This window comes from Pipra filicauda, unplaced genomic scaffold (genome assembly GCF_003945595.2).
Source record: "Pipra filicauda isolate LSUMZ 115617 unplaced genomic scaffold, ASM394559v2 scaffold72_size3293161_pilon, whole genome shotgun sequence".
Taxonomy (NCBI): Eukaryota; Metazoa; Chordata; class Aves; order Passeriformes; family Pipridae; genus Pipra; species Pipra filicauda.
The window spans coordinates 972,241-997,177 of NW_024104898.1; the positions used below are offsets into that span (position 1 = coordinate 972,241).

Genomic DNA, 24,937 nt, shown 5'->3' on the forward strand with positions numbered 1-24,937 from the left:
GTAAAACCCTCCTGCTCTCCTTGCCGGCTGTGTAGCTGTGCCAAGAGCATGTAAGAGCAAAATCTCATCAGTTTGGAGCTAGGGTCAGTGTCCTTAAAGCTTTGGAAAAGAGCAGAGGAGAACCTAGGGAGGAGGACCTGAATTCCAAGCTATAGGATTTGCAAACTGATTCACCACAAAGTTTCTTGGGAAGAACTCGGACACATCAACTTCTGAGTATTTTAAAAGATGTAACCTTCGGGTTATTTTGTGAACTTTGGTTTTTTTTGTTTACAGTGCTAAAGGGTGAGATTGGTTACGACACACTGGAGAAAAACGTGGGCAGTTTTTATTATATATTAATTACAAGTGTACAATTGTGGTTTGTATTTTGTTCTTTAGTAATACATACTGCTTTACAAACATAAAGAAAACCAAGAAAGAATCTAGTCCTTCCTAATCCTGCTAGGATTTCTGCTAAGAGCAACCTCTGGCTCTCATCAAGCTGAGACTCAGGAATGTGCTTACCTTTAGCGTGTAGGGACTTTAATCGAGTTCCTACCTATACAGTGAAGAATGTATATAACGCTTTTGGGGGTTTAAAGCCTCACCTCCATTAAAATAGAACAGAAACTGCAGAAGTACAGGTACGCTACCACAACCGCACGGGACAGCTGTGCTGTCTGTGTCACTGGCAGACGGCAAGTCGGCGCCTGTAAGTTAAAACAGGTCTTTTTGAGGCTTGCTTAGCGGCGCAGGCTCGTAGCCTAGACCTCCGCGGCCGCTTCCCCTGCGCCCCGTGGTCACCTGGCCCAGCCCCGGCCCCCTCCCCAGCCCCGGGAGCGCCGCCTGACGTCACGGCGGCCCCAGATTGGCTGCGCGGGGCCGACACTGGGGCAGGGGCACCCACCCACAGCCCCCTCCCCTCCGCACACGCTCAGTCGCCGAGGAACTCTTAAAGAGGGGGCTTTGGAGCAGCCCGCACCGGCTTAAGGGCCGATTCTCACACACGCGCGCAGACCCCTGGCAGCTCCGGCAACCGAGACATCTGCTCTCCATTGCGACCACCCCCCTCCAGCAAACACCCTTCCCCTGCTGCTCCTCCTCCCTTCCCGCTCCGGCCCGAAGCTCGGCTCGCACCCGCCGCTTCCTTTCTTCCAACGATGTTTTCCTGCTCCACGGGGCGAAGTGTTTGCTGAACTTTCCAAACAGTTTGGGGGGCGGGCGGGAGGATCCCGAGGCTTTTTTCCTTCTTCTCCGCGCCCGGAGCAGGTTGGGGGGCAGCGAGCGGAGAAGGGATCCGCGCCCCGGGCGCAGGTCGCGCACACCACGGAGAGAAAACCCTTGCACGGCGAGTCCGCGAAGCTCGCCGGCTGCAGGGGCTCTCGCTGTGGAAATGGCTCGGATCAGATGGGGCTTCCTTCTGCTCCTGGCTGCCTGTGCACTTTTGTCACCAGCGCTCGCAGCCTCCGAAAAGGGAAGGCTAAGGAGGATCACGTACGTCCTGCAGCCCGGCCGGGGGGGCTCCTCTGGCAGCCGGCAGCAGCGCCCGACCCTCCTCGGGGGGGAGCAGCAGCAGCGCACATTCAATGTGCAGCTGAACACGCGCTACGGCGGCGGCGGCGGTTCCCTGGAGCGGACCCGGCGGATGAGCAAACCGGGCGGCGCGGGGGTCCAGCTCCGCGTGGGCCCCGCCGGGCAGGTCCACCCCAACTCCGCCGCTCACGGCTCCTTCGCCAAGCCGGCCCGCTTCGGCCCGCGGCCCAAGGCGCCGCCGGGCCCCCACGGCAACAGCAGCGCCGCCCTGCCCCTCCGCCAGAAGCACCAGCTGCCGCCGCTGCCGGGGTAAGGCGCCCTCCCGCCCCGCGCGTCCCCCGCTCCGCGACCGCAGCCTTCCGACCACCTCCAGCATCTTCGCCACGGCCGCTGTCGCCCCCCCGGGTAGGGGCGGGGGCAGCCCGTGCCGGGCTCCAGGGGAGGCACCGCGGCGTTACCTGCCGGCCGCCGGTGCCCGGCTGGCTGCGAACCCGCTGCGGGCGCGGAACACACTCCCGTTCCTTTGCCGCCTTCCCGCGGCAACGGAGGTCGGGCGCGGGACCAGCTCACTCCTGTCCCAGGAGTTCGCGGCGGGTCCCTGGCCCAGGCTGAGGCGTCGAGTTTAATCGGAAGGTTTAATTCTTCCCGCCTTTTCTCACCCCAGGCCAGTGCCCGCCCCGCTGGCCGGCTCGGGATAGGGGGGGACGGGGCTGACCGGGCGTGCCCCGCCGGACACTCGTTCTTCTTTGCTGTTCCCGCAGGGTCAATGTGTGCGGGGGGCAGTGCTGCCATGGCTGGAGCAAGGCCACGGGCTCCCAGAGGTGCATCAAACGTGAGTAGCCGTGCGGTCGGGGAGGTGGGTGTGTGAGGGGACGCCCCTGCGGTCAGCAGCGTCGTGGGGACCCGAGGGGACCGTGCTGGCATCTGGCGAGGTGGTGGATGCTGGCATCGCCTGTGGGCAAAGAGGTGCTGGCTGAGCTACAAAATCCACAGTTGTAACACTTCACCCCTAAATCCCTCCTTCCTAGCTTTCAGAATTGCTAAAGGATTTAAAGAGGATGCCTGTTACAGTTATCCTCGGCGCAAACAGTGACATTTTTGGAGAGAGCTTTGTGGAGGCTATTTTTTTTTGTGAACACTTTCCCCTTCCATTAGTGCTTGTTTTTTAGGAGTTTTTTGAGTGGAGGGCTTAACAGGGTAAAGAATCTACCAGAGGAGCACAGGTGGGGAGCAAGAATTTGCCATCTACCCACACTGTCCCTTCAACCACCAGCCCATGTGATGACCCTGTGCTTGGGGCATGGAATTCGTGAAGCACTGAACAAAGCAAAAGAAGTAGATTTGGAGAAGGTCCTGATGGGGGATGTACCTCCGCTTTGATAACTAGAAGCACAAAATACTTCAGTGTTACTGATAGTCAATGCTGTTATATTCAGGATGTGCTTTCTGATATGAAAGTGGAAGAATTTCTAGCAATTTAGGCAAGATTCGGAATGACTGCAAATGGCTGAAGTGGAGTAATGTTGCCATGAGGTCAGGAAACACTGGAATAGCATACTTCTTCACGAAACTCCTTTGGGTATCAGTGAGATTGGGCAGATCTTGGCGCTTTAGTTCAGCAGGACAGACTTCTGTCCTTGAGAGAGTTGGAGTAAATGTTTCCAGGATGCAAATTTTGTTTTGGTTTTGTTTTTTTTGTGGTGGCTTTTGTCCCTGTGTGGGATTTTTCACAGTAGAGAGCAATCACTTTTGTAATCCTGAGTAAGGTCAAGTACCTTTGACCTGCATGGACCTGTTGCAAAGAAGCTAAGACTTTATTACAGTAGTTAAAGAAACTTCACGATTTCCCTGACCAATTTAGGCATGTATTTAAGATACTCTTCTAAATTAACATTTTCAGCTTAAAATACATGCTGCTGTGTTAGGTTCGTCGCCTTTTCTGTTTAATACCTTAGTAATACTTAAATGATTTCCTTCAGCTTACAGTAGTATTTTAAGGTTAATTGCAGAGCTTAATAAACACCTACCTTAGCTGAAATACTAATCAAATTGAAAAAATCTCTTAGTAATTTCAGGAGATAAAGTGAAAAACTGTATTTCAATTGCTATGCTATTGTGAAACAATTTTATTTCAACTATTTTGAACAAAACCCAAACAACATTGCCTTTTGTGGCTCTTTTTCTGCCTTCTAGTAACTTTTATTTTCAGATAACTTCATGCTTTTTAACTTTTGTTTATAAATTAGGTAGTTTTCTTTACTTTCAGTTCTTTAAGTTTTGTCTTTTTAATTTTTATGGTTGTTATTCAACTGTTCTCTCTTTTTTGTCTTCTTTTGTTTTTTATTTTTAGAGTCTTCAATAAAGACCAAGACAACCAATTGGATTTTTATGGGATAACTACATAGAATTTAATTTAAATCCATTAATTACTTGGTTCATTCATATAGTTACTGGAGGAATGAAGCAGCAGAGAAAGGGTTAAAAGAAGGGGGGAGGATTTTCTCCTTGACCTTTCTTTCTCTTTTTGTGCCTCTGATACTAGGGTCTCCTTAGCATTAAATATTTTTGCTACCTCCTCTAATGCTACTCTAATACCTCCTAGCAGTGGTATAATACTCTTGGCTTGGATCTTCTCAGTTTCACCTCTCTCTTGGCAGGCCAAGGGAAGCACTAAATGTACTGAAGTTGTCTGTTTTGTAACTTAGGCAAACCATGAGATATCAGTGACTTGATTTAGCTATGGAGGATTAGTCTCACAGTCATAAAAGCCAAATATCACCTTTTCTGGAAGCTGCTGATGTTCCTTTCAGAAGACCAGAAACCCTATAACTGAACAACAGTTAACCCCTTTCTTTTCTGTAAAAAGAAGCAATTTTTAAAATCAGATAGTGCACTCTGTTGTTTTTGAGTGGATTATTGCAGTAGTGGATTAATTGTGGCACAGATGCCAGCACACCTGAGCTGACTTGATGCAAGGCAGTTTGGATCTGTCAGGGTTTATTAGCTCAGTCTCGGTATCACTTTAATAACCTATTTGGTCTCTAGGGCCAGATTTTATTTTTTTGCATGGTGCAAAGCCTGAGCTAATAAACCCCAGACCTACACTGGCTTTTTCCAGAGCCAACTTGCATTTGTCTGCATCGTGCTTCCAGAACCAGAGTGCTGAGAGCCAGCTCTGATCAGCAAGGTTTATTAGCTCAGGTGTAATCCCAGGCTGGAACAAGCAGCATGTGTTTCTGCTCTGCTGCACCTGTGTGAATAAGCCTGCCTGTAACCCACAGAAGGAGGGGGTGAAGAGAAGAGGTATGGGTCTTGCAGCCCAGGCTGCTTCCCATTCCCTTTCTCTTGCATGGTGGTATTTGCTAGCCCTACTTTCTCCCACATGAGGCTGTGGTTGAGGCTGCTATTCCCTCGGGTGACTTGTATCCCATGTGGGTGGTGGTCTGGCTGGGAGCAGTGGCAGCCACATTGCTTTTCCCTCAATAGCAGCAACAGGGGGTAATTGAAATGTTTCTGTGCAGGTCAGAGGGCAGCATCTGTATGGAGGAGGCAAGTGGATTTTTCAAGTCCTTTTTCTAAATTTTAGTCTGAAGCTGAACTGCCTGCTGTGTTTACAGTTATTCCTGTTCTCTTGGAAGCCTGATAGTCTTTAAAATGTGAGCTTCTGTCTTCCTCTAAGCTATGAGAGTGCCTACTGTATCCAATTTAGGCATATAGGGTTTTCCCCCTTCTGTGCCTAATATTTAAATTTTACATTGTTAGGTTTTATCTTAAGAACTTCTTTTTCAAACATGGTGTGACTTCAATTATGAAGAACCACATCATTCTAATTAAAAAGATGAAATCACAGTACTGAGTGTTAAAAGTATTCAGAATTGCTTTGTGCTGGAAGAATAATGTCTAACAATCCAAAACAACCTTTTTGAAACTTTCAGAACATCCACCTTTGGATAAAGACAAAGGTGGGAAAAATTGAACCACAGCAGTAAACACCTTGGAAAGTTAGAAGTGCATGAAAGGGTTTATGACAGACTGTCTTCCAGTCATAGTTATCATAGGTTATAATCTGTGTAAGTGCAGTAATAAGATACCACCAAGGCTGGAGACACCGTGTTTTGTTAGTACTTGTTGCATAGGAGAGCATTATAGAAACATTAATTAGCTCTATAATATGGCTGTAAGGCAAGTAAAGCTTGGAGTGTGGGGCTTTTGTTATTTATTTCATTTATGGAAATTGAACCATAGGTTAAATGTGCCCTTGGACAAGTTTTAACACCTCTTGGGAAGGCCTGTGCTGGAAATTAGTTCTTGCTGCCCAACTGTGTGTTTATCCTATTGAAATCTGTTGTCTCCTACTTTATTACTTGCTACTAAATTTCTATTAGTTAAAGCTACTTCCTTCTATTTGTTCTGATTTTGTTTTCTTAATGGTTACAAGGAGCTGTTTTTTATGTTGGGAAGTTAAGAAAAAAATTACCTGTTGTATGTAGGATCTGATATCTTAAAAAGATAAATGAAAAGAACTACCTTATTGTAATAGTAGACCCCTTCTGAAATGTGTAATATGTTTTGTCTGGAGTATTAATATCAGTTGTTTAAGGGTGTCCTCAGTGTAAACTGGATGGTTAAAAAAGTGGGAAGGAGAGAGAACTGGCTGTTGTTAATGGAGTACTGAAGCATGAACTCCTTATTGCAGAGGTGTAAGAAAGGCTCCTAGGGCAAAGAGGTGAGGAACTGGATTTTGCAGGATCATGTTTAGAGGAAATTTCCAACAGGAAGATGAATTGCTGTTTGTGTAAATGTAGAACCCATGTACACAGTCATTGTCAATTAAGATAAAGAGGATCTTCTGTCTTGCGTAGCTGAGGGTGTTGCATGTGTGCATGCATGTATTCAATGCATAGGCATAAGGAGAGGATTTTGGTGTTGGAACTGGATTGAATTTATGTGAATTTTATCATGAACTTTTCTTGTCTGTTGTGTATTTGGGCACCTTGGAAAGATCATCAGAAAAGACAAACAGTCTGTTGTCTTTTTTTTGTATTAAAATATTATCTTGCTAATTCTCTTCTCCTTTAAAAGACTTCCTGACTCAACATTAAAATAAACACACTGTAGAGGTTTAATTTATTTTTCAGAATAAGAAAATATATGATAGTAGATTCTTGCTGATGTAAGAGCAGGAGATTGGAAAGTTGTGTGAATACTTGCCCAGAGGAAGGGTCCACTTTGTTCGGTTCCTTAATCTGCATGGCCTCTGCTTGTGTACTCCTGTTTAATTTGAGTCATCTGATCCCTAAACTTCCAGAGCTATACTTGATATGGATGAGTTAGCATGCTACAGCTTTGTGTCTGCTCCAGGACATGGGCACTTCCCAATGTGACCAGTAGTTCTAGATCCCCAATTGTCAAAGACCTGGGCAGATTATGCCCTCAGTTGCTTCTATTTTGTGTTCCCAAATTTCTTGGGGAAGGTGAGGAAAAGGTTGCGTGCTTAGATCTTGTTCTGATACAGGTTTATGATCCAGACCTGGAAGCTTGGAAGCATACATGGGTCCTCCAGTTTAGACATAAAACTCTGTATCAGTAAGTATTTTAATATTGGTTGCTCAGAATCTACTTTTTTTCTGTCTTCAGTTTAACTCTTTGAAATGGTAGTATCCAAGAGAGCTGTACTTCTGATCATGGGAACTGTGTACTTCAAATGTTTGCAGCTGTACTTCTTGGAGGTTTTCAGTCATAAACAGTTCCTAAGGCTTAATCAATTTTGTGGCTTTGAGTTTTACCAAGGTCTGTTTATTTACATTGTGTATACAAAGCCTAACTATAGCATACTGTCCCCAAATGTTGTTTCTTCTCATTCTAAGACCATCATCTCGGTAAAAGCAGTATCCATCTCCTTCAAATTATGTCTAAATCAAAATTAAATGCCTCAGTTTTAAAGGGGCATAACTACTTTGACCTCATGTAACTGACCTATACATTAGTCCTTTTTAATCTATTGTTTGGTGAGGTTTTTATACAATTCAAAATTGAAAAACTGAAAACCATTACTTGAGGAACTGGGTTTTGCCTCTGCTGTGCTTGTTACTGTAATATGTAAATAAAACTTTTGAATTTCATATACAGGGAATAGATGGGCTTTTGCAGTTGGAAAGCTCTTGTTAGCACTCAGTGATATTTCTACTCTGCCTTATTTTTCACTTACTGCCCTTGGGAAGAGGGAGTAGTATGACAGGGTCCAAATTCTTGTAGTCTTAGTCTACCTCAGCAAGTAGCGTGGACTAACAGGAGCTGATCTATAAACAAAAGCCTTTGGTTTTGATGAAACACAGGGCTTAGTGTTTTATTTTGGTCAAAGTGTACTCTGGTCTCATGGAATGAACACCAATATGAGCCTGAAATAGATTAGATGCTTTCTTAGTGTTCGTGTTTTGGGTTTAGCTTTTTATTATTTAAACATATTTTTTTCTTTGCATCTAAAAGCAATAGAGTGCACATAACTAAAGGTGACCCCACAACTCAATAAGTGCAATTGGTATGATGTGCTTCAAGAGGAAATCAGACCCAAATCAGCATTATGACTGACTTCAAGCATGCAGTCATCATGCAGACTTTGAGCACAGTGTCTATCTCCTGGCCATTGATTGCAGCTAACCTCCCTCCTGTGAGAGGAGACAGTAAAAGAGCTGTGAGAAGATGGGGGAGCTGTTAGCTGCTGCCTGTTGTACACATGTGACCATGCCATTCCCTTTTTTCAGTGAGGAAAATAAAGTCCACAATTAGTATAAGGGGAAACCTACTCTTCTTTGTGAGACACTTGGGAATTTACTGGAAACAAGCTTATAATCACATGTAGTCCCTGTTTCCTACAAATACTACAAGTGTGTACAGAATTAAGACAAGACAAAACAAAAAAAGAGAACCATAAAAGAAACTTCTCAAGATGTTGTGCTCCCACATTGAAGCGGATGACAGATTAATAGTGAACTTGCTCAGCTCATTGCAGCAGTTGGTGTTAACAAAAGAAACAGGGGATGTAGTAAAGTTATAAAAAGTCCTGAACACTTCCTTTCTTAATACATAATCAGGAGCCCAGAAAACTGAGGTATTTTGGTTTTTTTTCTCCCCTTCAGGTTTGTTGGCTGGTTTTTTTTTCAGTGTGTAACTTGAAAGTTACACACAGAAAGCTGCATGGGTGTCAGGGGAAGCTGTGGTTCAGCCATCAATCATGCACTCTTCTTGTTCTGCATGTCTGCAGGAATAAAATTATGTATCGACAGTGAAGTGATACTTTTGATACTTACAGTACTAGTCTTATACCTCTCTTCTGTACAACTGCTCTTCCTGAGCGTGGAGAAGGGAAGAGCTGGAAGCAGGGCAAACTCCCCTCTCCTTCCTCTCCTGCAAAGTGAGAGAGCTGGGCAAGTGGGATCAGCAAACTTCCCAACCTTCAGGAAAGCAGGGCTGCAGTGAGTGGTGGGGTTCTGCTCTCTGTGGGGTCTTGAGAAGTTGAGTGCAGCACCTCTAATGATACCCTTCTTTGCAGCATTCACCATGAAGGGCTGCTTGTTCCAACTGATCCTGCCTGAGACACATAGGATTTGTGGAGGGTGGATGAAGAGGGGCACATCTACCTAAACTGTCTCCTTCTTTGGATTCTGCAGTACTGGTTATTAGTAGGTTATCAGTGGTTCAGGTTGTCAAGTCAGTCCATATTCTGTAACCAGCATGGGCTGATGCTGGGTTGGGTTTGAGATTTTTTTGCTTTAGTGTTTTGTTGGTTTTTTGTTTGTTTTGCCTTTAAAAGCACCAGTACTTGATTTGCAAAGCCTAATTTATTCCTAGAAAATAGGTCCTCCCCATTGACTATAGAAAGAAAGCAAACCTTTAGCATTTTTGCATTTATGACTCCACAGAGAAGGGGAACAATAATTTTACATGTTAGTAAGGCAAGATGTTAATTTAAATACAGAGCTAAAAATAGGTCTACTTGGCCATGTACATTTTTTGTGAAGTGCAGATAATTTCTGCATAAACCTAGGGTTTTGGAGAGAGAGTTCCTGATAGAGGCGAATTGTTTTGTGTCCAATGGCAAGATTGGCTTTTTTCATAAATCAGATCAAGGTTTTTTATTATCCCTAGATGGCAGTTTAGGCCTGGATTTTCTGAGAAGCTCAACTAAATGGTGAACTCTTATTGAGAGTTGGTTGAATTTAGGAAAAAAATTTACTGTACTTAGCATTTTACTTACTCTATTATGATTAATAGTCTTTTCTCCAGTCTTTCTTTTTTTTTGTAACTCTTCAGTTGTCTGAATCCTGCATCCAGTTTAATATTTCCAGTTGTCTCTTCACTGAATTTCTCTTAGTTTGTTCAGTTTCCTGCATATTTACTATGAAGTATTTTGTAACAAAATGAGTAGGCACTGTAATGAGAAAGGTTAAGACAATTAAAATGATTGCAGACTGGAGTGTTAACCACTCCAGCAGCAAGAATGGAGTGTAGCATGAGAATCTGCTGATTTCCTTGGCTTAGTCCATTCTGTAGTGAATGATTTTTTTTTTGACACTGAAGTGATAGAAGGATGTGAAATGTTTATATTGTCAGAATATATATAATTATGATCTCATATAATTAAGTATTTCTAAGTGTCTCTCAGATTGTGCAGTCTTAAGTATTTATACTATATAAACTCCAGTAAACACAACATGAATGAAAATGCCAAATATCAAAGAGCATGTTATATCCTTATGACTGATAAAATAATGCATCCTTTTGCTGAAGTTGGGCTTTTGAAGTATTTGAGTATAGTTGCTATTGAATTCTGATAGATCTTGGCATTTAGAGGTTGTAATATGAAGATAAATAGAAAATAAAGTATGCTATGTTGTCATTGGGTTAGGAGAGAAACCGGGTTTTTTTGTGTGTTTGTTCTAAAAGAAGTATGTATGCCAAAAGCATTGTTTTTTGTTTCCCTTCCTTCATGGAGGTCATGTTTACATGCCAGTATGGGAATGAATTCGATGTTTTGAAGTGGACAAGCAAAGAATTCCAACACATGCTTTCATTTGAAGTCTATTTAGGGAAAGAATTCCTTAAGATCATATAGTTAGGCTAAAAACAAGTTCCTGTGTAGAAAGACACAGATGATGTCTACCTCCTCCATTAGTAGTGTAAAGGTCATACAGGTTTTCTGCAGTTAATGTAACTTCTTAGGATTATTTAAGTAATTTAAACTTTTTTTGTAGAATAGTCTTGCAACATGGTTGTATCACCCTTGGTTACAAATTCCTGTCTCCTCCATTCTCAATGAATGTTTAGAATTGTTGGATATATTTCTGGTAAAGTTTGACTTCTGAAAATTTTTTGAAGTGAGATACTTAGAGAACTAGATCCCCAGCAAAGCATTAGATGGTGAGCAGCAGACGTTCCTTCAGTTAGCTTTTGGGTTTCTAGATTCCAGTATTGCATCCTCAGTCCTGACAATGAATAAAGACTTAAAATGGTATCCAGAATAAAATCATAAAATTAAATGGTGAGCTAATCAGTAGGGTAATTTGGAGAACAGGAAATTCTTAGAAACATTGCTCTTCTCCAGGATGTCAGCACTGTATTCAGATTTTTCTGAGGGAAACTGGAATATGTCTCTTTCCTTTCAGAACCCACAGCTTGTTGCTTTCCAAAGAAAGTGCTTCACTGCTTTTCTTCTGGAATCAGTGGGGGATCATCACTCTGTCTTTCAACACAGCAGGAGTTAAAGGTGCCTTTGTGTCACAACTTTTTGTTTAGGATGTGCACTCAACCAAGCTGCGCATTGGTTTGGTTTCCTTGTGTGCTCGAGGAATAGAAATCTTGAATTAATAAAATAAGAAAGACAGTATTTATTATGCCCTTAACAGTATTCCTGCGTTTCATGTAAAGCAACTTGAAATTTCTGCTCTAAGCACAGATATATCCGTGCCAGAGTGTTGGTTTTTCTCCTTTCTGTAAACTTGATGCATGCATCATTTCTCAACAGTTTTATGCTGGAATCAGAAGCAGCCCCGTACTTATAATCTTCTTTCCAATTACTGTATTTTCTATTATTTACCCTCTACCATGTATTTTGCCTGACAGGATTTATGCACTCCTATGGGAGAAGTTGATATGTGCACTGTGATGAACTTTGTTGAAGGTCAGTGCATCCTGTTTAAACTGGTGCTTGACTGTGTGCTCAAGAGGAGGAAAAAAAGATAAATTTCAGGTGGAAACAGAAAAAACCTAGTGGATGGGTGCACTAGAAATAGCACAAGACTCACAACACTGTTGTAGTGTACTTGTTGTCACAGTATTAGAAATCTGTAGAAATTCAAAAAATATAGAAATTTATATAGACATTTAAGTACAAATCAACAGCAGTTCCTTGATAAAGGAAATACTTAAAGGTGGAGCTGAGGCTGAAAGGCTAGAAACTTGAGTGTAGGAAACTTTTGGGACATGTAAATTTGTTTATTGTGATTTTCTCACTGAAGATACATTTTTGTGAATTTCAATTCTTGACATGATCTAGAGACACAAGGAAATAATCTTTTAAGTGTGGTGTTACTTTTGAAGAAATTAATTGTGAATTGAGATAAAAAAATAAATGATTAGCATAAGAATGAGATTGTAATGATCTTAATTCAAGAATTAGCATTAATATAATATAAACATTGTTTTGTGACAAGTGAAGTCAGTTATACCTGCATTTTGATTCATTTGAAAGGACAAAAGAGAAATTATCTAAACTTCTTCCATGCATGACAATATTTTATACTTACTGATTTCATATAATAAATTATGCTTAATTTACCATGTATTAAAACAAATACATTTTGTATATGTAGAGGTTTTAAAATATTTACGTATTTTGAGACTATTATAAACCTTTTAGGTCTTGCTACTGCAAATATTTGTATACTCTTTAACCATAATAACACGAACACATGAACTGAAAAGTGTATATGTATAGATCAGTCCCAAAACAACATAAGATGTTTTGGAAGGGGTGTGTTTAAGCCTAACGGTAATGTTATTTTATACTTGCTCTTCTGAAAGCATGTCACAAGTACAACCATATGGTTGTGTCAAACCCAGTAATTGTCTGTGAGAGTGGTGAGCAGCAGTTGATTAGGGAAAGATGTATAAAGAGTATGAGCATCTTGGAATACAGCTTTCAGCTTTTGGTGATGTAGGTAGTTCCAAAGCAAATACGTTGCTGTGGCTTTGTTCTTAGTAGATAGAGATGGCATGTTCTTTAAAACACAAAAACCCACCCGAAGAATCCTTATTCCTTCACCACGCTTCTGGAAAGCGAGGGAAGATTGGTTATATTGTCTATGCCTGGACTTCCAACATGGCCAACTTCCTTGGCACGGGAAGTCTTTGATGCTGAAGCTAGGAGGTTCAAAAAGCAGGTCAGTGAGCCTCTGACGGAAAAGTCTGCTGAGAGTTATCAAACACAAAACCAGCACTCTTCTTCAAGAAGTTGCTGAGCCTCTAATTCTTGAAGGCTGTAGTGGTACAAACTTTTACTGCATCTCACCCTGTCCTTAGGCATCCACCTCGGTAATGGAAGGAGAAGACTGGACTGAGTGGATCTTTAATCTGACCCACTAAGTGTGATCTCATTATCTGCATCTTTGCCAAGCTGTGTTTTGAATTTCCAGTCATGGCCTCCTTGAATTGAATAGGACCAAGCCAATTGCCTTTAGCAGGAGTATATTGACCTGCTTTTCGGTTTTGAACTTAGTACTTCCACACTCCAGTTTTTGAAAGCTTAGCTTTTTGGAAAATATTGGTCTTTTCAGTTGTGTGCCATTATTGTTGTCTTCAAACAAAATAATTAGGTCATTCATTTGGCACACTGCAGCTGTCTTGGACATTTTTGAAGCTAAACTGCTGTATTATGTAAATTAAAATGTTCAGTTTAATTCTTTCTTAGAAAATGTGATCTTTATCCAGTTTTGTAATATTCGACTACACAACATTAATGAAGGATTTCAGTCAAAGGGTTCATTGCTGTAAAAATCTAATGGATCATTTTTTTAACTTGTTGTCATTGTTCATATGATCTGAGACAATAGTTGCTGTATCTCATGACACTTGTTTTGTTAAAGGCCAGTTAGAGTAATGCAGAGCATATGCTTTATGTATATGTAATATGTATGTAAGCTTTCAGGGTTTACATTGCTCTCAGTGGAGTAAGAATCGTCAAGTCTATTTGGGTAAAATAGATAAGGTAATTTAAAAACAGGTTCTTTTTTCAGCTTCATAATTTTAAATTCACTACAACCTGAAGTTCACTTTCATAAATAGAATCTTAAGTTTTCTTAGGCTTCTGAAGCACACCTTTGGTTCTTAACTACAGGAAAAAGAGTTGCAGTTTTTTCAATATTGTCTCTTGTGTATGTATATATTGTTATTTCCCTTTTGAGAGGAGGTATACTATGATCACTGTCCTAGAAGAGTATATGTTTTGTCATACGGACTTTTGGGGTGGTCTTGTTAGCTTACTTCTGTGTTCAGTCTTTGTTTTTTAAATATTTAACTTGTCGAGAAGCTCAGAGGTTGATATAGGTGCACATCTGTAAATCACCAGAAATATATGTTCTTGTTTTTTTGATGTTGTAAAAATGAGACCTTTGAAACTCCTAGTTGTTTTGTTGTTTTTTTTTTTTTTTTAATCATTTTTTATCTGATGTTTTTTAGAAGCACTCCCAACTGTGCCTGAACTCTTTCACTGTCATCTTTACTCATTTTCTACAGATGACCCAGATGATGAGGGTCACTGTTCTGGTCGTAAAAGTCTCTCCAAAGCCAGTGAAACTTAATTAAAATTTAAGGCTCCTGAATCTATTTTTGAAGATATGATTAATTTCAGTCATGTGCACATAAGCAAATATTTACTGTTTTTAGCATAATCTAAGTCTTAGAAACAACGCACAAGGAAGACTTGGCTGGTATATCGCAGCATATGCTTGTTGCAAATACCATCTCAAGTTTAGAGTTAAAATGGTCTCCAGTCTTCCAGAAATCAACGACAAGATACAGTCTCAAAAATAAACAAATATAAGTAAGCAAATGATTGCTTTTGTGTTGCCAGGGAGATACATAATATGCAATTAAGGTAGCCCAGCTAAGTAGTATTGAAAAAATAAGTTTCTGAACAACACATGGAGGGGAAAGTGTATGTGAGAACAACCCCATGCAAAACTCAGGTTAAAGTTGTATGGCAGTTCTGGTGCCATGTACAGTTGGTATACTGTGATAGGTCTGTATCAGAGGGTGTTGTCACTTGACAGACTAGTCTTCCAAATTAACACAGTCCCATCCTACTAAGTTTTTTCATATGTATGCTTGTGCATTTATTTTTATATATAAATGTGCACATTAAAACTTGATTGAAGTGCCAAGTACTCTAATTTACTTGGGACTGACTTTTTTTTTTTTAATAATATAACTGTGCAATTGGATGTATCTAAATATGGTGTAGAATCCCATGTTATGGTTTAAGGTATGATCTTACCTATTTTAGTAAAAACCGATCTTGCATATCATTTTGTTTGTGTTAAAAGATCTTTAACAATATTAAAAATATACTTAGTTTGCAGAAGCAAAGTAGCTCAGCAGTGATTTTTTTTTTTTTTTTAATAAATGCTTCATTGTATACCATCTTTAATGGGACAAATGAAGAAAGTATTTTGATGTTTATATTAATTAGGATTATATTTTAATGTTAAATTCCATTCTCTGGGTAAGAGAATTAATTTTGTTTTGCCATCTTTGTGTTATTTTAGCATTCTCAAAATGCAGTAGCATTGTAAATTTAAATATCCAAAATAAATCCTCAAATTAGGTATACTTTTGCAGTATTATGTATACATATGATCAGCAATTGCTTTTGCTTTTTTATTTTTCCTCTTTTTTTGTGGGATTTACTGCTTCTCCAAGGTTCTTATTCAAAGTGGAGTTGATCCTGCATTAACTAGGTTTATGACCTGGGTGTTGAGTCTAGGCTGATTATTCAGGCTCCCTCGACAGTCACTAGATAGAGCAGCACAAAGCAGTGTAATTAATCCTATCTGAAGGCGATTTGTCTTTTGAAGAATCTGACCCCTTTTCACTGGTGGTACAAAGAATGCACAGAAGCTGGCTTGGGATAATCACAAGCACCTGTCTGTTTCTTCAAAGAATGTAATCCCCAGGTGTAGCGATGTCTTTGTAGCAGCAGTTCATATGCCTCTTTCTTTATGTTGTTTTGGTGGTGGTAGTGAAGGGAATGTCATTTGGGTTTTAGTGAGGGAAAGTTTGAATCACTTCATGCTTCTCAGCATTGTTTTCGTGGTCTATAATGTAACTGTAGAGATTTAGTCTAGGTACCTGTGCAGTATCCAATTTTAAAATAGTAATGGAGTGAATCCAGGCCAGGATCAGTAGTAAAATTCTAAGCTCAGTATAACATTGTTTCACTAGATGCATTTTAGGTTGTTAAAGTATGAGGAGGAAGGATGCTGGGAAGAGAGTGTAAAAGGCCACTAACAGGAAGATTTGAAATAATGCTGTTTCTTGATTTAACTTGTGCATTTCCTATTTTTTAGATCACCAGCATTTTACTTTTCAAAGCTGTTCAAACGTTGTGCATGTCTTATGTAGGAAAACAGCAAAAGCTGTACCAGCTTGTATGCTATGTTTTGTGGAACTGAGCAATGGTGCTCTCTTGTACTCCAATTACATTAACAATTAATGCCTTTTTTTATGATGGGGAGGGTTTGCATTTTCCTTTGTGCTTTGTTTCACAGGTACTTTTTAAAATGTCTTTTCTTAGCTAACTGTGCACCACCATGCCAAAATGGAGGGATGTGCCTGCGACCTCAGCTTTGTGTGTGTAAACCAGGAACAAAAGGTAATTCCTGTGAGGATACAGTCGTGCAAGATACGTCTTCCACTGGAGGCCGGAGCCCTGTTGTTCCCCCTTGGCCCATACCCCAGCAGGCTGCCCAGCAGACCTTCTCTCAGAAGGTGCAGGTCCCACCAAAGGTTGGCCCTATGACTCAGATGGCATTCACCATCAAGCAGAAGCCTCCTGTTGGGTTAACTCAGCAAATGCAACCACAGTAAGTGTTTTCTTTGCTTTCCAAGAAGTCCAGTATGTTAGATTTGTAAAAAGTTGTTCCTTGCAAATGTTTTCAAAAAGTCGTACTTGGAAACTCTCACAGATTTGGTTTTTTTAAAGAGCTTCTTGTTTAAGTGTCAGATTTTAGTGGATTTTTAAACTTCTGTTACTTACAAGCCAGATTTCTTCACCTGAACAGAATATCTCATAATATCAGTCAACTTTTATTTTCCTTAGAATGACAATCTTGTACTAATTTCAGAGGAATTATTTTTAATTTATACTAGTGACTTTTTGAGTTTAGCCTAGAACAGAGTCTAGCATGGAATTTCGACACCTTGCATGACTGAGGAGAGTAAGATTTAGTGCTTATGTTGTGTTCTGGCTTCTTCTATTTGCAATATTTTTTCTTTTTTTTAAAATAAGTGTGTATGGCTGTACTACAGTTGATGCTTCTGCTTACTTGTGTTTGAGGTTCAGGATTGTACCTGACTGTCATAGGTATCAAGGAAACAACCATCTTGTTAGAGAATTTTTTCTCTGCCTCTTCAGTAGCTGGTGACTTAGCCAGTCTTTGATATCACTTCCATTACTCACTTTAAGTGAGTCTGAAATTTCTCTATGCTGTTGTTTTTATTGATGTGTCTGACCTTAATTTTCTTTCAAAGCTGCATTTCATACTGGGGAGAGGGAGGTGCACAGGAGGGTGGGAATCCAGTTGAATGTGAACAGGTACAGGTGTCTGCAGCAACTGCTGTCCTTCCAGTTTGAGGTGAAGTCAGTGACAAAAAGTGTTTCTGTCCTCTAATAGGCCTTGCTTTCCGAGAGCTGCCAGGAGGGTGCAGACTGTTTCACTTTTAGTCTCCAGAGCAAGATAATCAGGAATAGGAAATAAACTGTGTTTTCCTGTGTTCAGAACTGTAAAAATGAATGTGGAAGGGTGGTGTGTGATTAGAGTTCTGCACCTGAGTGGTCATATGCTTGTGACAACAAAGTACATCCTGCCACTCCTTTTCAAAGCTACATCTGAGAACAGAGATCACTGGGCACTGCCAGTGTTGTTTGATGTTGTCTTGTAACCTCTTTATCAGGTTTTTTCCTCCTAAACCCTCCCAACTCTTTTTATTGTTGTCTTGGTTCATCCAACTCTGGATCCACAAGCTAAACTAGGTTCCTACATGTGTTGTGGGAACACTTTTAGGAACACAATTTACCTGAACTTCCTTGGAGTTCTAAACCCTAAGCTAGGATGTTCTTTGAGAAAGGTAGAAGGTAGATCAGGGTGGGCTTTAGGAACAAATGCATCCATAGTCTTGAAAGACAGAGAAATTGCTACCCAATTTTAGTATTTCATAGTACTTGGAGTCCAGTTTCATGCCTGTAAGTGAAGCAAGGGTTATTGAAGTGACTAATATGAAGGGGAAATTACCGGTAAAATCATCAGGCTTTTTTCTGCTCCTTTCCATCCAGACCTGCAAGACTGCTAATCCTCATTACCTGGTGTCTCGGCTTAGCACCGCAAAGTGCAGTGCACAGCACGAGTACAAAGAAGACAGGAATTATCTGGCCTACCAGTACTGATTCCTGTAGAGTATATTGCATGTCTTTTTTTCTTCCTCCCTCTGCCCACAACCATTCTGAAGGAATTTTTCCTTCTGTTGAGATAAAGACCAGTTTTCCAAAATAGGTAGTAAAATATACCTCAAAGAAAGAAAACAGGGAAAAGAAAAAAAAAAGAATAATGTAATTTGTTCTTACCTAAAAAAAACCCTACAACCAAACAAAACTCTAAAAACCCGTCTTCTTTCAAGTGCTGCAAAACTATGCTCAAAAGGCTTGTGACAGCCTCTAAAGAAGACTTATTTTTCATTATTCCTGGAATAATGTTCAGGGATAAAGAGTTGCTCTTGTAAGAAAAGAGGTGATGCTAAACTGATATTCTTCTGTGCTACCATGATAGTTGCTGTGATGCTCAAAGTGTTTCTAGAGGGTACCTACAGCATGTCATGCTTCACCAAAATCTCAGTACCTGTTTGCATGAGACATCATACCAGATGTAGAGGAAGCAACTTCAGGCTGAAAAAACAGTCATCTGTTATCCAAAGTGCCTCTGCACGCTTCCATATGTAGTGTTAACCCAGGTGGCCTTTGTTGTTCATGTGACCCTTCTCAGCCTAAGGATTTTCTTCTAACTGTGAAGAGACCTTTTCAGGTAGCTGGATCTGTTGGTCTTTGAGATCACATAAAGATAAATCTTTTTCAACCAGCTTAAAAATAGAGTGGAAAAATGGAAACTTGAATTTCTGGAGTCATGAGAAAGCCAGCCTACAACCTCGGCAGGAGGCAGGCATAGGAGCAACAGATGGAGAGGAAATGGGCTGTTTCACAAACCAAAGCAGTCATATCAAATGCAGCAGAAGGTGGATATTTAGATACAGCTGTTGAAATGAGTGCCAGCAGTAGTTTTTATGTATGGCTATTAGGACAATTTACAGGACTGAAAGATCCTTCGGAGGTCAGGTCTCTACCATTAGCACAGAGAAAATGGGCTGGTTCCTGTTTCAATTCCTCTTTGAGTGTCTTGTGATTTTGTATGTTATGTGAGGCTGCCTAGGTATTTTTGGAATGGCCTTTTCTGTTTCCACTCCTAGAAAGTGGAGTCATCCATTGTCAGCGTGGTTGGTATGCTGGTCTGGACACTGCTGCCATGCAGAGCTGTCAAGGACTGGTGAGAGCCAGGGCAGAACCCAACCTGGAACACCTAAATCAGCTCCTAGAAGAGGCTTGCCTCTACAGTGTTTCTGTTTTGCCATCCTCTGTCAGCTTTTTTCTGTTTTGTTTATGAAATCAACTTTTCCAGCTCAGTTATCAAGATGTGTTCTTGCATGTTTTCTTAGGATCATGGTGGCAATGATATTTAGGGAAGCAGGGAATTCAGTTATTTTTTTCCAGATACTTTTTTTTTTTTTTTTTGAAGAATAAGGTGCTGAACAGAAGGAAACCTGGAGAGAGATTAATTTCCTGGAATATCCTGGATTCAGTAAGTCTGTCATGGCTCTGGTCTGAAGATGGATACTGTCACTTACAAGGTCTCATCTCATAAGAATGTTAGCAGAAGGTGTAGATGGCTGTAATTGAAAACAAGTGGTGTCTCAAAAATCTGCTTCTTATTGGAACCTGTTGGGAATTCTGATCTCAGTAACAGGCATGCTTGGTAGGCCTGAATTTCTGTGATAGCTCTCCAGTAACGCTGGGTGTTCCTTTCACATCTCATGTTCTCACTTGTTGGCAATATTATAGCTCCAACAGCTTGATTTTCTGCATTTACCATCTGTGTAAGCGGAAGATTTTTTTGTTTTTTTAAAGGGACCTTTCTAGTACAGTTTTGGAAATGGTCACCAGAAGGTGTACAGTATCAACCAACTGGAGCTCAATAATCCATGGCAGTGTCACAGCATTGTTCTTTCAGTCTCTTTTGAAGGCAGTTGTTGATGAAACGTGAAAGTCTGTTTTAATGTTGGGCAAAGCAAAGCTCATCGAAGGAGTGGTAGATACACAGACTTCAGGTGACAGATTTGGATTTACTGGTATGCCTGATGCACCCAGAAATCTTTCCGAAGAGGTCCCCTCCAAACCTCTCTATTCCTGGATCACTAGGTCTAGTTCCATGTTTTGGCATATTGCCTGCTAATGTATTAAACCTATCAACCTGCATCTTAAACCTGAATATTTTCCTTCTGTTGAAGGATATAGCATTTTTTTCCAGTATTTTCCCAATTTTAACTAGTCGATGTGAGATTAGTGTGAGTTTAGATGGAAAAAAAATGCCTGAGAGAAGAACTGGGCATGCTGTTGTGACCCTACTGAAAGGGTCAGTAGGGAACACACCATGAGGTAAAGTCAACTTTTCAGTTAACTTGTCATTAAGTTATTTTCTTTGAGTGGTACTAGAGTATGTTCATACTACTGTATATCAATACAGGAAAATAGAGACATAATTTAGGCATATACCATGTGTGTGGAAACTATTGTCTTGTTTTCAAGGCACTACTTTTCAGGAAAGAAAATGACTTCTAAAACTGTACTGGTGCTTTGAGCTTAGAGGACTGTAAGCCACCATTCCAAACTATAGAATTTTTTTTTTTTCCTAACTTAAAAATGCACATGCCTGGCCATTCACAGTGTTCACATGGGGATGTATAGGGGCTTTATTAAGGAGCTTTCAGTGTTCTTTGTTACTGTGTTGCAAAATGGTACATTCTCTTCCAAAGTAGCTTTTCCAGGCTGTCTTTTTAAAAAAATGTATAACTATTGAAACTTTTACCAAGTATCATAAGGGAATTATTTCAGGAGATGTTGAGAAACAATCAGGAGTAGTTCTTTCCAGTGGCTTGCTGGGGCTGAAGGAGCACAGCTTTTTGCGGAAAGCGTGACAGTGAGTTTTCAGTTTCAGAAAGGTGTATTTGTGTTGTTAAAGTTTATTTGACATCTTGCTGTTGTTGTGTCAAAATATCTTTCTAGGCATTGAGAACATTTGCTTTTAAAAAGGTTTTTCTATTAGCAAATGCTTCTCATACTAAAACAATATGCAACAGTTTTATACTTTACTGAGACTGTTTAGCCAAACAGATAAAAGTAACCCACTCAGGTTACAGTTTGTTTCCCTAAGCAAGCTACTGTGCAACAGTAGTGATTATAAGATGTGGCTGAAATAAAAACAACGTTGCAAGAGCCGTTTCCCCCCCAACTTTAGAGATGGTGAAATAGATCTCAATGGAAAAGTTATGTCTGCTTTAACTTTCAAAGGAAGTACCTTTAACTTTCAAAGGAAGAAAAGCAAGGTAAGAATATTTTTACTGATATCAGGTATAAAAATACGATTCAGAAAAATTATGTCTTTAGAAAACTCTAGGTGTTTTTGTTTAGTTTAGTGTTATAATGTTCATATAATCACTGAATTGACGACATTTTCCTTTGTTTCAGGTATATTGAACTTGGAGAAAAGGCTTCATGTTTGTAGATGTATCTGCCTTTGGTCTTTGTATCAGAAATCTTGCTTAATATTTGATCTTCATCCCTTTAAAATAATATTAGTCATACCTATTAGCTGATTTGTATGTCTTGTATATTAATATAACTTTTGGTATTGTCTTTATCCTTCCAATCACTATTCATTGTTAATAAACTTATTAAATAGATAACAAAGACACAAAGAACCCCTCTTTAGTGGATTTACTTAGTCTTAGCATTTTGCTAGTGTAGCAGACAACTAGCTGGCTTAAGAATCTTCATTAACATAATGTGAACTGGCCTTAGACAAAGGCAGATGTATTTTCAGGATTGGGACTGTCTAATTAATTACAAACGCCTCATTGATTTCTCCTATTATAAATAGCCTGTTCTGCTCATGATTTAGGAATGACACACATATTTCATCTCCATTAAACTGATTTTCTTCAGTGTTAGATTCTGAGTACTTCACTGAGAAGCAGGCTTTTTCATACTGAGAAGCAGTTTCCGCTTTACCTAAGCTCTGTAAAGGCCATGTATTCTTGCACTTTGATAAATTCTGCTCAGAAATCCAAAACTTTTGTTTTACAATCAGTTATTAGTCTAATCACAACCAAGAAGATTTATTGCTCATGTTGTCTTGTGTTGAAGTTTAGGTGTTACTGTTCATCAGTATCTGGTGAGGGACAGATTTCTTTTCTATGAGTGTAACCAGTAGAGAATGCAGGGCAGATGGAGAGAGCAGGATCTTCTCCTGATATTATTGTTCAAGTATTGAGTGAGACTTTGTAACCAGCCAGTAGCCTATTAGAGGGACTCTGCAGTAATCCTTGTTTATTTCTCTTTATCAAACTTTCCCTGAATTATCTCACATGGCCTTGGAGAACAGTGTTGGAGGACCCAAAGGTGTACTGTTGGCTAATTTGCAGTGTGCAGCATCGTATTGTTTCTGAAGATAAGTCTGCTGGTGTGCTTAGAAGTTACACAGGGAGTTGAATCGTAACTAGTTGACTTTAAGTTAAGCAACTTCCTACACTAAGGAAAGAACCTACTGTTATTCAGAAGTGATTTTATATGTGATATGTTAGGAAAATAAATACCTCTGGACTAATAGCTCACTGAAGTATTCTAAATATCAAAGAGAATTTCTCTGTGCTTGGAAACATAAAGAAGCATTGTTTCCGTTGCTGAGACATGTAATTTCTGGGACAAAGTATCTGCCATAAAGCAGCATTCTTTGCAGCCATGTTTTGTTACTAATGTAGTCTCTAGCTTTAAAAATATCTCCTCCAGAGCTGTACAGGAAAAGAAATCTTTTCTGATAGACCTTATGTGTTGTAATAATTTTTTTTAAGTATAAAGTACTCCCTTTAAAACTTATCGTGCAGCTAAGGACAGACTTTATGAAAGCCTCTAGCACCATTAGAGGATATTAAAAGGAGTTCTTTGTCAGCTTATATGCTGTGATAAATCATGTTTCAGGCTTGTCAGGGATTTTATAGGCAGTGTAAAGGAAAAGACTGCTTTTAGATATTCCATGTACTGGTTTTGTGTTTTCTGTTTCATTAAAAAGACAATTGAAGATGCAATTCTGTATATTCTGTGTCAGGAAAAGGCAGTCTATTAAAAGGAGATAGACAATACCAGTGCATACTATTATGTCATTGGGCAGTAGGTGGCAAGCTTTGCTTTTCCTTCTACTTAGGGTTTGTATTCATGTTGTCAAATGCCAGAATTTTTATAAGGGTGGTTTAAATTCACTGGATTATGTCATTTATTGGCAGCACATTATTTTAAACCATTTCTTTTGTTCATTGTGGATAATTCTTTCTATGGAATACTGAAGTGAAGCCTCTCTTCAAATGACACATGGACACAAATCAAGAAATGTAAACTCTGTTTTTCTCTTATGGCTTCTGTAAGCAGATTACTAGTACACATATTAAACAAATGAGGTGCGGTCCCAGTCAATCCCAAATTATTTGGTATCCTTCTGTTCAGCTTCTGTTGTGGACCACAGTATAGGTAGCGGTGAGGGGACACAAGACCCTCATTTAATACAACATTTTCTCATAATGGGACTTACACTTCTATTCCTGTTCTGTACCTGAAAAAGAAAAATAACAGAATATTTATTTGTCTGTCTTATGATGTGTTGTCCTGTCCTAGTCCATGTGTTTGCATTCTCCCCTCCATTCCCCCATGAATTGCTAGTCTGGTGTAGCTGTCCTCACAAAATCAGCCTGCACTGGTGATGCGTAGGGGCAGGCATGGGGACAGTCAAGCAGCAGAAGCAGCAAATTGTCTAGATAAAACTAATGGTGTGTAGAGAGGGCAATGCTTGTGTGTTTGTCCTTAGGATCTTTCTCTTGGGGATGACTGTTAATACCCCTTCTCTGCTCAGATTTCTTGCCTAGAGCAAATCACCTGAAAGCTGATGAATTTAGTGGTCAGCTCTATCTCTTTACAAAGGATACCAGGAGTGCAGCACCTCTCCTGTGTAGTTCGTCTTAGCTGTTGTCCATCTATTCTTCAGAACACGTTTTTACCCATTAGCCAAGTTAATTCTTGGAGTTTCCTCATAATGATTGAGTTAGAGTTCTTCTTGCTTTGCTATTAAAGTTACAAAAAGGTTTGTTCTGGATTAAAAAAATTACATCCTCAGTGCAGGATATTGTTCTGAGGAAGATCAGCTGTCCTGGATATTCTTGATCACAAACATGATCATATTCATCATGTTTGATGAATGTCATTCTAGAAATTCTAAACCAGTAATTAACATACTTTTACTATAGCAGGGCATTCTATATGGGGGGTCTCCTTCACAGCTGAATCTTTGTCCTCACACAATGCCTAATGAAGATCAGAAATGTTTTGGGACTGGTAATGAAGTTCTAAGCTGTCAGCTGAAGGCAGAGTTAATTTCATAGCTGCAGGAGCACTGGGCATACACACAGGATCTTTTGGCATCAACTGTTGGTACGTTGAGACAAGTGGTTTGAGATTCTGATGCTGCAGTTATTCTCACTTCTGTAGTCTTTGGCAGTGCTATTGATCTATGTGTGCTAGAACAAAAACTGGTTCAAAGGTAGTTATTCATCTCTTTGTGCTGCCAGACACTGAGTCAGCCCTCAAGAACACCTCCATTCATCATTCTAGGGGAATGTAGTCATTGGACTATAAGAGCTGAAGTCACTGCTTAGTTAAAATGGCTGGTCTCCCTCGGGATTGAGGTTGTTTGTGTTGGCAGAAAACATGGAGATTATTTTTTGATGA

The 24,937-nt window shown here is 40.1% G+C and overlaps 1 protein-coding gene across 1 annotated transcript in view; it reads left to right on the top strand.

Moving 5' to 3' along the window:
- The first annotated feature begins 951 nt into the window (after window positions 1-951).
- Window positions 952-24,937, top strand: part of LTBP1 (latent transforming growth factor beta binding protein 1) — a 191,718-nt gene continuing 167,732 nt past the window's right edge. The window contains exons 1-3 of the mRNA XM_027735112.2: window positions 952-1,824; window positions 2,277-2,347; window positions 16,364-16,652. Coding sequence (XP_027590913.1) covers window positions 1,376-1,824; window positions 2,277-2,347; window positions 16,364-16,652 — 809 coding nt within the window. The 5' untranslated portion in view covers window positions 952-1,375. The remainder of the gene's footprint in view (window positions 1,825-2,276; window positions 2,348-16,363; window positions 16,653-24,937) is intronic.